General features: G+C 43.9%; 1 protein-coding gene across 1 annotated transcript in view; it reads right to left on the reverse strand.

Moving 5' to 3' along the window:
* Window positions 1–16,107, reverse strand: part of unc80 (unc-80 homolog (C. elegans)) — a 505,340-nt gene that overhangs the window by 387,641 nt on the left and 101,592 nt on the right. Inside the window, exons 13-14 of the mRNA XM_078227718.1 lie at window positions 7,233–7,562; window positions 442–573 (exon numbers count right to left, since the gene is read on the reverse strand). Of these exons, the coding sequence (XP_078083844.1) occupies window positions 442–573; window positions 7,233–7,562 (462 nt within the window). The remainder of the gene's footprint in view (window positions 1–441; window positions 574–7,232; window positions 7,563–16,107) is intronic.

The following is a 16,107-nucleotide window of genomic DNA, read 5'->3' on the forward strand; positions in this document are numbered from 1 at the left end:
CAATGATATTTAAGACATGGCAGAAGTAATAAAGGTGTAGCAGCCTTGGGTGACTGTCTGTGTGGAGCTTGCCCGTTCTGTGTCTGTGTGGGTTTCCTTTGGATGCTCCAGTTTCCTCTCATAGTCGAAAGATGTACGGGTTAGATGGAATGGCCATGCTAAAATAGCCCCTTCGTGTCAGGGGGACTAGCTAGTTTGGTAATGCATGGGGTTATGGGGATAGGGCCTGGGTGAGATTGTGGTCAGTGCAGACTTGATGGCCCGAATGGCCTTCTTCTGCACTGTAGGATTCTATGATTCTATGATCTTAGGATGCATTGAATGGCCAAGATTGGTTGAAAAAAACCTTTACATTTACTTCCATAAGGTTCCTTCGCCTCCAAGAACAGTATCGCTCCATTTATTATGTCATGTTACTATTTATAAACAAAAGCCACTTACTTGAAGGCGTAGACGATCTCCTGACAGCCCACGGTGACCCTCACCACATCCATATGCACACCCCAGTGACTTCACTATTTTGATGAGCATTGTTAATGTAAGTCTGTGAATGTTGCCTGAGGTATCTTCATCCTAATTGAACAGAAATACATTTTAGCACTATATGATAAGAGACAAGTTGCAAATATTTGCATAAAAAGCTAGACTGAGAAATGCTTTTCTCTTACATGCACATGCATATGTATGCACACACACACACACATATATATATATATGTACATTTGTGGGAAGGATTTTTGTAATCAAGCAAAAATGCTGGATTTTCTGAATAACTTTTATATATCATTTCATTAAAGGGTAAATGTTTCAAACTTATTTAAGTAGTTTTTGTAGTTTATGCAGTTGAAACAGATTTTTTTTCATTTTTCTCACTATCCCTCCACAACAGTGTGGCCTCAGCCCCAGTACAGTCTCTTCCTTGGATAGTCTGGTATAAGACATGGGATAGACCTCAGCTAGAATACTGTGTAACAGTTCTGGGCACCATAAAGGAAAGATACGAACAAATTGGAGAGAGTGAAGACGCTTAGATGGCAGGATGATAAACCTCAGCTATGGCGAAAGATTGGCGAGGTTGGGACTGTTTTCCTTGGAGAGCAGAAGGCTAAGAAGAGATTTGATAGAGGTGTCAAAAATCATGAGAGGGCTGGGCAGAGTAGACAGAGAGAAACTGTTCCCACTCATAAAAGGATCAAGAATGAAAATTTAATGTGATTAGAAAAGAAGCAAATGTGATGTGAGAGAAACTTTTTCACACAGCGAGTGGTTTGGGTCTGGAATGCACTGCCTGGAAGTGTGGTGGAAGCAGGTTCAATCGAGGGATTCAAGAGGGCATTAGATGATTACTTGCATAGAAACAATATGCAGCATACAGGGAAAAGGCAGGGGAATGGCACTAAGTCATAATGCCCACCTGAAAGCCGGTGCAAACACAATGGGCCAAATGGCCTTCTTCTACACCACAGTGATTCTGTGATTCTGTTATAACTCTTGCCCCCTAGTCTACTTCTGTCTCCCCTCCCCTCTTGCGTTTCCCCCCATCCTGACTCTGTCTTCCCCCTTCAACTCTTGTGTTTTCCCCCATCTTAACTCTTTCCCTCCCCACCACTCTCATATTTCCTCCCATCTTGCCTGTCTATCCCCCATTCTAGTGTCTCCCCCCGCCAAAGTTTCTCCGCCCCCCCTCACCTTGTTCTGCCTGTCTCCCCCTCCCCTCTCATGAATGACACCACCCTATGCCCCATCCCTGAGTCCTGTCTCCATCTCACCCCTCCCTGCTGGTCTAGTTTCCTGTTCCAAGCCTTGGCCCAACCTGTGCTGCAGGCAGTCGATACCTCGCAGCAATGCTCTGAAAGGAAGGTAAAAGCAGTGTCTATTGAGTCCAAGTCATGGAATGAACTGAAGCTTGCCAGGTGCTTAAGAGTTGTGAAGCAGACTATTTGAATTATCCACTGGCAGCACAATTAATTTAGAGGGAGAATATAATTCCAGCAAGTTGGAATTTTAATGAGCATTGATAAGATGCAAATGAATGCAAATATGGTTCCCAACATAGGTCAGCAGAAAACCTGACCCGCCTTTAACCCGCTATCAAAGTTGGGAGAAGAAAATTCCAAATCGGTGGGAAACCGACCATTTCCATCACGCCAAATCTAGTGCTCATGGTCGCCACAGTTCCCACCACTGGCAGGAATGAAAAATCCCACCATTAGAATATTTAAGAAACACCCTCTACAGCCTTCAGTAAAACATTTCCAATGTATTTGCACTTATTTTAGAGGACTACATAATATATCTGGAATTAAGAATCTACTGATGACCATCAAACCATTGTCAGTCATTGGAAAAATCCATCTGGTTCACTAATGTCTTTTAGGGAAGGAAATCTGCTGTCCTTACCTGGTCTGGCCTACATGGGACTCCAGGGTCACAGTAATGTGGTTGACTCTCTGAAAAGGCCGAGCAAGCCACTCAGTTCAAGGGCAACTCAAGATGGGCAATAAATGCTGGCCCAGCCACCAATGCCCATGTCTCACGAATTAATTTAAAAAGTGTTGTGAAAGAAGGGATTAACATGAGTTTCTCAGGCCACTGAGTAAAGAGATAACCTTGACTGGGGAAAGACTGAATGAGCCCTTGTCTAAGGGACCTCAACTCCAGATACCAGGCAGCTATGTTAATCAATTATTGGTCAAGACCCAAGTCTACCTCAAGATAAAAGATACGGCTTGAGAAGAAGCATTGTCTTAAAACCTCGGCAACATGTGTATTTAGCTAAAAACCATGGGCTAATTCTTTTATCATTATTGACAAGTTACAGACCAATGGGCTATATTTTTTAACAATTGACTAAGGCTTTCAATATTTTAAGATCTAAAAAAGTGGTCCAAAGAAGCCATTTCAGAAGGAAGAGGATTGGTAGAGGCAGAGAGACAGAGAGAGGCAAGGGAGTGATGTGTTGAGTCCTGACTTTCAGATCCTTCGGATTTGTCACTTTATGACCTGGTCTGAGAAAAGTGGTGAGATGTCTGTTCAATGTTAAAGTTAAGCTTTCTCCTCTTACCATTAATTACTGCAAATTGGTGTTAATTGGCACTTTGCTTTTTATTTGACCTATTACCTTTTTTAATGGTTAATAAACTTTCTGAATTCATAATTTAAAGGGTTCTTTCTTGCCACATGCTTAAGTCACTGGAACTTTACATGATTTACAATAGGAAGGGTTATTGCAAAAAAGTGAACCCCATAAATCTTAATAGATAAGTTAAAAAAACACACTTTTGACTGTGGACTTGTGGCCGAAAAGTGAAATGTCTGCAGAACACAATGGGAAAAGAAGCTAATCATCCACAAGCATATAGAATGCCTACAGTGCAGAAGAAGGCCATTCAGCCCATCAAGTCTGCACTGACCACAATCTGACCCAGGCATTATTCCTGTAAACCCACATATTTACCCTGCTAATCCTCCTGACACTAGGGTCAATTTAGAATCATAGAATCCCTACAGTGCAGAAGGAGGCCACTCTGCACCGACAACAATCCCACCCAGGCCCTATCCCATAGCCCTACTAACTCCCTGACACTAAGGGGCAATTTGGCACGGCCAATCAACCTATCCTGTACATCTTTGGAGTGTGGGAGGAAACCAGAGCACCTGGCAGAAACCCATGGAGACACAGAGAGAACGTGCAAACTCCACACAGACAGTGAACCAAGCCGGGAATCGAACCCAGGTCCCTGGCACTGTGAGGCAGCAGTGCTAACCACTGTGCTGCCGTGCTATAATTGCAAAAAACTGCAAAACAGAACTATTACAAAGAACATTGCACAGAGAGGAATCTTAATTAATTAATACCTGGTCAAACAGATGTAAAGTGTTTATGTTTATCACTGACTAGATGGAGCTCAATGAGACAAAAGAACTTGAGTGAGGTGTGCATGTGAGACTTGATTGCGGGCTCAACTTGGTGCCAGCAGAACCTGGATAGAAGGAAGGAACACTCGAGACAACCTAGGAACAACATCGCAAAAGGGAGCCCTGAGCAGTATGATGGCACAGTGGTTAGCACTGCGGCCTCACAATGCTAGGGACTCAGGTTCAATTCTGGCCTTGGGTGGCTGTCTGTGTGGAGTTTGTTTGCATATTCTCCCCATTTCTGCGTGGGTTTCCTCCTGGTACCCCTGTTTCTTCCCACACTCCAAAGATGTCCAAGTAAGTTGGGTTAGCCATGCTAAATTGTCCCTTAGTGTCTCAAGATATGTAGGTTGGGGGATTAGCGGGGTAAATACTTTAGGTTGCAGGGAGAGGGCCTGGGTGGGAGGCTCTGTCAGAGAGTTGGTGCAGACTTGATGGGCCAAATGGCTTCATTCTGCACTGTAGGGATTCTATGAGTCCAAGGCCCAGAGACATCAGATCCCAACAAGAGGGAGACTGACCACCTCACCTCACAATGGGTAGTATTTAGATCCAAGCCATAAATCTTGATGCCTGTGTATAATGAATTTTAAGTCATTGAGCATCAATCTTTAAATCGTAATAAAGTGGATTAGTGTATATGAACAAAGGGGGCGATTCGCCCATCTTGCTGCGCTACAAAAGCAGAGCAGCGGGCTGGGAGACTCGAGCGGAGGCCGTTTCGCAGGCTCCCTGCTGGGCGTCATTGCCTCTGCTCATCTAATGTAGTCAGCAGCTCATTTGAATGCGATTTAAATGCTATTCGTGGGCTGGGGACTGAAATCTTCGGGCCCGCTAGCTCCCCCCTCATCAGGAGTATTTCACTCCAGATATATGTAGTATAGCTCCCCACCTGCTGGAGATTGGGGTGTCGGGGGCTGGGTCTGGACACATCCGGGCAGGGCCAGTGATTGAGCTGGCCAGCAATCGGGAGGCCAGCAGGCAGGGGCCACTGCGCATGTGCCAATCTCAGTGCTGACAGATGTGCACATGCGCAGAGGCCTGCTCAGTGCTCTGCTGCCAGTCTCTCCAGCGGAAATAGGCCCTGCCCACTGATTTCTGGAGTGATTCACACTAGTGCACTCCGCAGTGCAGAGTGTGGGAAGTTCATTTTGAAACTCCCACTGAAAAAAACAGAGTGATTTACTCCAGTTTTTACACAAATTTGACGCTTAGAATTTTTCTGGGGGAATCGCCCCCATGGAGTTTAAGTGTCCTTGTCCTTGATGCAAGTTATCCCAAGAGTGAAACACACCATTTTGTTATCCCTGGGTGGTCACAGTGATCTGACTAACTGATTATTGCTCAGACTGTGCCGAATCAAAATAAATATATCCAATATTTAGACAATGGTAGACAAGAAGTCAGTGTGGAAATTTGTGCCGCAAGAGTACCTTAATGACCAATGGCTGAAGTGGATAGAATATGCCGACAAACCATACGAAGGTCAGGGACCCGTCGCCGGTCAGCAGCATTGGGAAGAAGCTCAGAGCGGCCAGGGGAAATAAGCCTCCAAACTAAATAAGGCGACAGCAATAGTAAGCTGTATGAAATAATTTTGTGAGAAGGAGAAAGAGATTAGCGAACTGAAACAGCAATTAAATGGTGTAAAACAGGAAACTGAAAAATGGCGCAGAAGAGCTTTGGAACTTAAAACATGGAACAGGACGCAAGCGTTGTGTACAAGTCAGTTTCCAACACAGGCCAAAAAGATGGAAGTAGGATGTAGCAAAGCTGAGAGGGAATCGTAGACAGCCAACAAAAAGGTCACAATGACAGACAGATGTGCGCTGATTTACAGACTACTCTAAAGATCTCACAGAGATAAAACATGGAGCAGAGACAGATATTGACTGACCACACCAAATGTCAGAAGGAGGTTTATAAATTGAAATCTCAACTCTCAGTTCAAAGAGGCTGGATATGCGACTTTGGGGATCGAGGGGTGGATGGAGACAGTGACAAATTTGCTGTGAGCTCAGAGGGACTTGCTTTGTGCCTTTGGTGACCAAGAGAAGGATGAAGATGATGATGGGGATGGAGATATAGATTTGTGGACAAGGCCAGTAGGTATGGGAACAGGGATGATCTCTGGGATAATCCCTCAGCATGACAAGTATGCAGCAGAACCATCAGCCCCACTTACAACCGTGCCCATGAACCCTATCACAACAAACTGCATGGGGCAAGGAGTGGCAGCCCAAACCCTCACACCATATCGGACCCTGACGAGATGAAGACCAAACAACCATCGCCGAACGGCCTACTCCTGTTCCTATTTCTTATGTTCTTATGCTCTAAGGGAGCCCTGAGTCGGGATTCAAGGATAGCGGACCCCGACAAGAGGGAGACTGATCATTTCATCTCACAATGGGTAGAATTTAGGTCCAAGCATAAGTCTTGATGCCTGTTTGTAATGAGTTTTAAATCATTGAGCATCAATGAGCATCATTATGGCGGCACGGTAGCACAGTGGTTAGCACTGCTGCTTCACAGCTCCAGGGTCCTGGGTTCGATTCCCGGCTCGGGTCACTGTCTGTGTGGAGTTTGCACATTCTCCTCGTGTCTGCGTGGGTTTCCTCCGGGTGCTCCGGTTTCCTCCCACAGTCCAAAGATGTGCGTGTTAGGTTGATTGGCCAGGTTAAAAATTGCCCCTTAGAGTCCTGGGATGCGTAGGTTAGAGGGATTAGCGGGTAAACATGTGGGGTAGGGCCTGGGTGGGATTGTGGTCGGTGCAGACTCGATGGGCCGAATGGCCTCCTTCTGCACTGTAGGGTTTCTATGTTTCTAATCAATAAATTGTAATAAAGTGAATTACTGTACCTAAATACAGCATTTAAGTATCTTTCTCTTTGATGCAAGTTGACCCAAGAGTGAGGCACAACAAACCACAAGAAAGATTTGAGATTTAAAGAATATTTCTTTCTGACTGAATTAGGGATAGATGGAACAGACTCCCAAAATAAAGCTGCAATTGTGTGTCATTAATATTTTTCATTTAAGAGCTGAATGTATATCAGGTGTATGTTTTAAGAATAGATACTATCTGAGAAAATCTAATATTTCTGTGAACTATGCGACACCTGTGCTGTTAGGAGTATTGGAATATCACACCGAAGAAGATAACCAAGAATGTAGAAAGTAAGGTTACAGAGCTATTCTAGAAACTTCCACAGAAGAAAGGAAGACATTTTGCAGCATTTTTTCTCAGGAGATTCAAATCGTTGGATGAAGCACACGATGCAACAGTTGAAAGTCAATAAAAAAAAACAAACCTGCTCCTGACTTTTGCTCTTTTTATCTCCATCATCTCCTCCACCGCCACCTCCTCCACCATCTCCTCCTCCACCTGCACTTCCATTACCATCATCTGGTGCAGCTCCAAATGCACTAGATGATCCTCCTGGTGCTCCTCGCTGGGTACCTGTTTCTTTCTGCCATTTTTCATCTATATTGTTCTCCTTATTTTCTTCAACTTTGTAATTCTTATCCACTGATGGAACCACCTCCAGTTGCAGCAGGCAGTCAATGATGTTCAGCCCCACATCACATGTACGAGAACTGATATCATGATTAAGTACCACAAACAAAGCTTTTAGAATGACCTAAAGATGTAAAAAAAGGAGTTCATTTACAAATATAATAGCAAGCATTGTCTCAGTACACAGTTGAGTAGTTAAATTTTGTGAAGATTCTAATTTAAAAGCAAAAAAATCAGAATAGTTGAGGACAATAGAAACAGAATGGTGCAGCACAGTAGCACAGTGGTTAGCACTGCTGCTTCACAGCTCCAGGGACCTGGGTTCGATTCCCAGCTTGGGTCACTGTCTGTGTGGAGTTTGCATATTCTCCTCGTGTTTGCGTGGGTTTCCTCCGGGTGCTCCGGTTTCCTCCCACAGTCCAAAGATGTGCGGGTTAGGTTGATTGGCCATGCTAAAAATTGCCCCTTAGTGTCCTGAGATGCATAGGTTAGAGGGATTAGTGGGTAAAATATGTAGGGATATGGGGGTAGGGCCTGGGTGGGATTGTGGTCGGTGCAGACTCGATGGGCCGAATGGCCTCTTTCTCTACTGTAGGGTTTCTATGTTTTCTATGTTCTAGAAACCCTACAATTCAGAAGGAAGCCATGGAAGAATTTATGTTTTTGATTATGCAATTAATTTTAGCAGACACCTGTACTGTAACCTAATCAGTGCAATTTCTAGCACATTTTCCATTTGCACCAAAAGTGGAAACTTTACTGCAAACTTTTTTCTCAAATGAGTACAAATTAAATGTTACTCATTATGAGTAATGAATCCAAAGAGAAGATAACTTGATCTGAAGGACAAATCATTCCACTGCACTTAAATCCACAGTACGAGATTTGATCACTGGTTTGAGTGACCACCTCATTTTCTGATGCGATGTAGCTTGAAAGATTATTGCACAAACTTTATTCAAAGGACTCCCCATTGCTGCTGACAAACATGGCACATCACATTCAGGACAGTTTTACAAGATAACTGCCAATGTCTTAAATCACTTTCAAGGCATATTATTTACTGAATTGCAAATAAACCATGGTACATATCATTCATACTTACCTGACTTGTAGGCCTTAAGTCAAACATTTTGTGTGTTTAAATGTACTGCAGGGAATCGACCATAGCTTGTAGTGTAATATACCAAGAAAACATTGGCAGAGAATGTCGCAACTTGAGAGAAATTAGGACAGAATTGGCAAGTACTAATTAATAAATATTCATAATGCATTTTTGTGATCAATTTTCCCTGGCTGGAAAGTCAGAGGCGAACCCACTTCCTCAGCTGAGGAAGGCATGAATGGAGTTTATGGTCTTCAGGCAAGTTAACTGCCTGAAGTCGTGTCTTCCCCCGCCACCTCCTCCCCTCGCCCATGAAGGAGTTTGTGCAATTTCCAAAAGCAGCCTGCCGATCAGATTGGATGGTGTCCACTGCTGGGACTGAAGTCAGTCCCCAAGTAGGAGCGTCACTGGATGTTGGATTGGAAGCAGGGTCTGGGCAGGAGACAGGGGTTCAATAATTGGTATCCTTTCCAGTGGGAGTGGGCCAACTACCAACTGTTTGGGTACAGGGTACTTGAACAGGAAGAACACTGAATGTGCAGCCATGCCACAAGGGTTCATCTGGCAGCCTCACCATATGGAGGGGACACCCCACTTAAGAGCCTCAATCAGCTCAAGGGTGGGCAGGCAGTCTGACATTTATCCTGCCATTGGTAAAATACCAACAGTAAGCTATCAGGGGAAGCAGATAGGTGATGGGCTCCCAGTCATCCCACCTAATTTTACTCACCCCCTGCCGGCCAGCTCAATTCTAGTCTCTTTTTTTGTTCCAATTTACTTGTGCTTCATTATGCATGTAAACCTCCCCCAGCCAAGTTTAAAACTGTTGGCTGAGATGTGCACTAGAGTTATCCAGTGATCACTCTACCTAAAATTTTAATTCCCGGGAGCTATGATTATGATCTCAGCAGAATTATGATCTCATTTAAGGAAATAAATAGTGATGTCTTGAGGAGTGTACATATTACAGAGAAAGAGGTGCTGGAAGTCTTAAAGCGCATCAAGGTAGATAAATCCCTGGGACCTGATGAAGTGTATCCCAGGACATTGTGGGAGGCTAGGGAGGAAATTGTGGTCCCCTAGCACAGATATTTGAATCATCAATAGTCACGGGTGAGGTGCCTGAAGATTGGAGGGTGTCAAATGTTGTGCCTTTGTTTAAAAAGGGCTGCAGGGAAAAGCCTGGGAACTACAGGCCAGTGAGCCTCACAACTGTGGTGGTAAGTTGTTGGAAAGTATATTGAGAGACAGGATCTACAGCCATTTAGAGATGCAAGGACTGATTAGGGACATCAGCATGGCTTTGTGAGGGGAAAATCATGTCTCACAAATTTGATTGAGTTTTTTGAAGGGGTAACCAAGGAGGTAGATGAGGGCAGTGCAGTTGATGTTGTCTACATGGACTTTAGCAAGGCCTTTGACAAGGTACTGCATGGCAGGTTGTTGCATAAGGTTAAATCTGACAGGATCCAGGGTGAGGTATCTAAATGGATACAAAATTGGCTTCTTCACAGAAGCCAGAGGGTGGTTGTAGAGGGTTGTTTTTCAAACTGGAGGCCTGCGACCAGCGGTGTGCCTCAGGGATCAGTGCTGGGTCCACTGTTATTTGTCATTTATATTAATTAATTGGAAGAGAATATAGGAGGCATGGTTAGTAAATTTGCAGATGACACCAAGATTGGTGGCATAGTGGACAGTGAAGAAGGTTATCTCTGATTGCAACGGATCTTGATCAATTGGGCCAGTGGACTGATGAATGGCAGATGGAGTTTAATTTAGATAAAAGCAAGGTGATGCATTTTTGGTAGATTGAACCAGGGCAGGACTTACTCAGTTAATGGTAGGGCATTGGGGAGAGTTACAGAACAAAGAGATCTAGGGGTACATGTTCATAGCTCCTTGAAAGTGGAGTCACAGATGGACTGAGCACGAAGAAGGCCATCAGCATGCTTGGTTTCATTGGTCAGAACATTGAATACAGGAGTTGGGATGTCTTGTTGAAGCTGTACAAGACATTGGTAAGGCCACACTTGGAATACTGTGTTCTGGTCACCCTATTACAGAAAGGATATTATTAAACTAGAAAGAGTGCAGAAACGATTTACTAGGATGCTACCAGGACTTGATGTTTTGAGTTATAAGGAGAGGCTGGATAGACTGGGACTTTTTTCTCTGGAGCGTAGAAGGCTGAGAGGTGATCTTGCAGAGGTCTATAAAATAATGAGGAGCATTAGAACATAAGAACATAAGAAATAGGAGCATGAGTAGGCCATCTAGCCCCTCGAGCCTGCCCCGCCATTCAATAAGATCATGGCTGATCTGAAATGGATCAGTTCCACTTACCCGCTTGATCCCTATAACCCGTAATTCCCTTACCGATCAGGAATCCATCTATCCATGATTTAAACATATTCAACGAGGTAGCCTCCACCACTTCAGTGGGCAGAGAATTCCAGAGATTCACCACCCTCTGAGAGAAGAAGTTCCTCCTCAACTCTGTCCTAAACTGACCCCCCTTTATTTTGAGGCTGTGCCCTCTAGTTCTAGTTTCCTTTCTAAGTGGAAAGAATCTTTCCACCTCTACCCTATCCAGCCCCTTCATTATCTTATAGGTCTCTATAAGATCCCCCCTCAGCCTTCTAAATTCCAACGAGTACAAACCCAATCTGCTCAGTCTCTCCTCATAATCAACACCCCTCATCTCTGGTATCAACCTGGTGAACCTTCTCTGCACTCCCTCCAAGGCCAATATATCCTTCCGCAAATAAGGGGACCAATACTGCACACAGTATTCCAGCTGCGGCCTCACCAATGCCCTGTACAGATGCAGCAAGACATCTCTGCTTTTATATTCTATCCCCCTTGCGATATAGGCCAACATGATAGGGAGTGGGATAGTTTGATCTTGGTTTCAGATAAAGCTCGGCACAACATCGTGGGCCGAAGGGCCTGTTCTGTGCTGTACTGTTCTATGTTCTATCCCATTTGCCTTCTTGATCACCTGTTGCACCTGCAGACTGGGTTTTTGCATCTCATGCACAAGGACCCCCAGGAACCTTTGCACAGTAGCATGTTGTATTTTTTTCCCATTTAGATAATAATCCAATTTGCTATTATTTCCTCCAAAGTGAATAACCTCGCATTTGTCAACGTTATACTCCATCTGCCAGATCCTCGCCCACTCACTCAGCCTGTCCAAATCTCTCTGCAGACCTTCTACGTCCTCCACACGATGCACTTTTCCACTCACCTTTGTGTCGTCTGCAAACTTTGTTACCCTACACTCAGTCCCCTCCTCCAGATCGTCTATATAAATGGTAAATAGTTGAGGCCCCAGTACCGATCCCTGCAGCACGCCACTAGTTACCATCTGCCAACCAGAAAAACACCCATTTATTCCGACTCTCTGCTTCCTGTCGGATACCCAATCCCCAATCCACGCTAACACCCTACCCCCAACTCCGTGTGACCCAATCTTCTTCAGCAACCTTTTGTGAGGCACCTTATCAAATGCCATTTGGAAATCCAAAAACACCGCATCCACCGGTTCCCCTCCGTCAACTGCACTAGTCACATCTTCATAAAAATCCAACAAGTTCGTCAAGCACGACTTTCCCCTCAAGAATCCATGCTGCGTCTGCTTCGTTGAACCATTCTTATCCAGATGGCCTGCTATTTCTTCTTTAATTATGGATTCCAGCATTTTCCCAACTACAGACGTTAAGCTAACCGGCCTGTAATTACTCGCCTTTTGTCTATTTCCTTTTTTAAACAGCGGCGTAACATTAGCCGTTTTCCAATCCGCCGGCACTACCTCAGAATCCAATGAATTTTGATAAATAACCACTAACGCATCCACTATTACCTCTGACATTTCTTTCAGTACCCTGGGATGCATTCCATCCGGACCTGGGGACTTGTCCACCTTCAGTCCCGTTAGTCTACCAAGCACTGCCTCCCTGGTAACATTAATTGTATTGAGTACCTCTCCTCCTACCAACCCTCTATCGTTAATATTCAGTAAACTATTTGTGTCTTCCACCGTGAAGACCGACACAAAAAACTTATTTAAAGTTTCAGCCATTTCCTCATTTCCCACTATTAAATCCCCCCTCTCATCCTCCAACAGTCCAACATTCACTCTTGCCACTCTATTCCTTTTTATATATTTGTAAAAGCTTTTACTGTCATTTTTTATATTTGATCAGCTAGATAGTCAATATCTTTTCCCAAAGGTAGGGGAGTCTAAAACTAGAGGGCATAGGTTCAAGGTGAGAGGGGAGAGATACAAAAGTATCCAGAGGTGCATTTTTTTCACACAGAGCGTGGTGAGTCTCTGGAACAAGCTGCCAGAGGTAGTCGTAGAGACAGGTACAATTTTGTCTTTTAAAAATCATTTAGACAGTTACATGGGTAAGATGGGTATAGAGGAATATGGGCCAAATGCGGGCCATTGGGATTAGCTTAGGGGTTTAAAAAAAAGGGTGGCATGGACAAGTTGGGACGAATGGCCTGCTTCCATGCTATAAACCTCTATGATTCTATGACTCGCGTGCAATGAATCAAATCAGTGGCTTCCACTGTGGTGTTATCGGACAATGTTGTTCAGATGCATGCTGTCTCTCATATTTTCAAGGGCAATCATTGTAATATCACTTTAGAGAATATGCAAATAGTGTACATAAGAACTAGGAACAGCAGTAGACACCTGGCCCCTCGAGCCTGCTCCGCCATTCAATATGATCATGGCTGATCTTTTCGTGGACTCAGCTCCACTTACCCGCCGGCTCACCATAACCCTTAATTCTTTACTGTTCAAAAATTTATCTATCCTTGCCTTAAAAACATTCAATAAGGTAGCCTCAACTGCTTCACTGGGCAGGGAATTCCACAAATCACAACCCTTTGGGTGAAGCAGTTTCTCTTCAACTCAGTCCTAAATTTGCTCCCTTTTATTTTGAGGCCATGAGACCATAAGTCATAGAAGCAGAATTAGGCCCCTCGGCCCATCGAGTCTGCTCCGCCATTCAATCATGGCCATGCCCCCTAGTTCTAGTTTCACCTGCCAGTGGAAACAACCTCCCTGCTTCTATCTTATCTATTCCCTACATAATCTCCCCTCATTCGCATGTCATAATTGAATCAGTATATAAAGCAACAGGTGATCAGATTTGTTAAGTCTTTAGGTATGACCTATTTGCTGAGCTCTTTGAAACTTGTTTAATTAGTGCTTGTCTTCAAAGAAAAGAACCTACTTATCTATCCCATGTCCGTGACTGGTGAGTTTGCATGAAGAAAGCAAGTGTTGGCAAAGGCCTATGTTTGAAGACTATTAGAGGAGCCACACATTTGATATAAACTGGCTGTCTGCAGCTAAGTCAGAGGATGTATGTACATTGAAACTCCAGGAGGAAGAGTCCTTCTACAAACAGTACTCAAACAGTGAGCAACTGACTTCAAGGGTAGCTGGATCAGTGGAGCATGAACAATGAGTTGCAGGGCCATTGAGGCACCCTCAGGTGCCATTCTTGGGCAAAACTGCTTTGTGGGTGAGGCTGAGGATGAAAAGTGTGTGAAATGGAGCAGCAGTGGCACTCGAATGGCAAAGATCTGAGCTGCAGGCAAAAAAGAGAATTAATTTTTTAAAAAGCAAGTGCACTAGAGAGATTCTAACACCCCTGTGAAGCAGAAGAGTCTGTAAAAGAGAGGGAGGATCTGCAAGGTAACCACCAATTCCCCAGCATGAATTTAAAGACCACAGGTGACCTATCCAAATTTTTGCTCTTTAAACAAAAAATTGAATTATGCTTTTTAGATTTATCCATCACCGAGCCAGATTAATAAGCAGTTAAAATAAATATAGCCTTGGAAACAAGGATTCCATGGAGTCAATACTTCAGGCCTGTCTGAGGAGGTGGAACATATTGTTGGATCAGCTTCATGGAAAGGTGAACTTCTTTTGGCAGCTGATCTGCCTGAATGGATAATGGAGCTAGTCACAGCTTCAGTGCCGATCAAAGAGACATTGAGACCTTTTCAAGAAATGTCATGATATTGACACACTGCTAAAAGACTGCAAAACACACAAGGCCATTGTGACTTAACGACAAAACAAGCATTGGGGTGACTACAAGTTTTTGCACAGTAGGTAAGATGCAGAAACCAAGCCAGCTGTGTGGCAAGTGCAGTCTCCTGCACCCATCCCAAAGCTGTCCTACATTCCGAGACTCTTCCAAGGCGTGCAATTCTAGAGGGCATTGGACACATCAATGCAGAAGGTGCAACCAGAGGTTGAAATAAGACACAGCCAAACAAAAGTACTTACAGCATATTAGCAACAAAAAAATGGGAGTGCACTAGAAACCAACATAAACTCAAGAACATACATGACTTTAGCAGCAAGATAGACCAGGGTGAAGATTTAGTGTGGAGAAATCTTCAATTAGAAAGCAAGTATGATTTCCATATTGTGAATGTGACATGATATGTGGATGAAGTCACACAATTAGAGGCCTTTGCTACTATCAGAATAATTTGCCCATAGAAAATCAGCAAAGACAACTAACTACCAATGTGGACACTGGGGTGAGTGCAAACCTCTTGCTAGTCAGAATCCTGATGGATATATATCTGGACCATTGGGAAGCAATGACACAACCTATGCCAGCGCCAGCCAAACTGACTGTGTCCAATGGGCCACCTATCTATTGTACCAGTATATTGACACTGAAATGCAGCTACATCAAGTCTGTATGGAAACCCCAAATACTCTACCCAGTTGACACAATTGGATTGGCAGTAGCAGGGTTCCCAATGTGTACAGAAATCAATATTGTGACCATACATGAAATCACCAATTGCAGCAGAAGAGATCTACAACAGATGTACCCAGGCAAATTTGACAGTAAATTTCAGAGGTGATGCTTAACGAAGATTCAATCCCATTGACTAAGCTTCCTAGGTGTAATATGCACATAGAGGAGAAGCTTGAAGTTGAGTTGAATGACATGGAAGGCAATGGCATTAGCCACTGTGGACATCGGCACACCAACAGGTATGCTTAGTGAGAAAAGATGGTACCATTCAGGTATGCTTGGACTCAAGACATCTCAACATAGCTCTAAAGAGATGGCTCCAAAAGTCTATCACAAGAACAATCTAATTATTTGAGCATAAAGGTGCAAGAGCTCTGGTCATCATTATCGCAAGATTTCTCATATACTTATTTGGAAAACTAATCAGAAACCATTAGAAATTATTTGACATGAGCCACTGATGAGTGCACCACCCAGAGTGCAGTGAATTCTAATAGTATAGGAATACAGCTGCAAAGTCCATTATAGACTTACCTGGATAGTCACATGAGCAGCCTGGGAATGGAGGGATACAAACGATTGGTCTAGTTGGACCAAGGAGCGGCACAGGCTTGGAGGGCCGAAGGGCCTGTTTCCTGTGCTGGACTGTTCTTTGTTCTTTGTTGTTCTTTGTTATAAGTAAGGTAACAAAGTGGTTCATAACACTGTGAACATTACCAAACCACAAAAAATTGTGATGTTTTGTTAGA

Source organism: Mustelus asterias, chromosome 14 (genome assembly GCF_964213995.1).
Source record: "Mustelus asterias chromosome 14, sMusAst1.hap1.1, whole genome shotgun sequence".
In the NCBI taxonomy this organism is placed as follows: domain Eukaryota; kingdom Metazoa; phylum Chordata; class Chondrichthyes; order Carcharhiniformes; family Triakidae; genus Mustelus; species Mustelus asterias.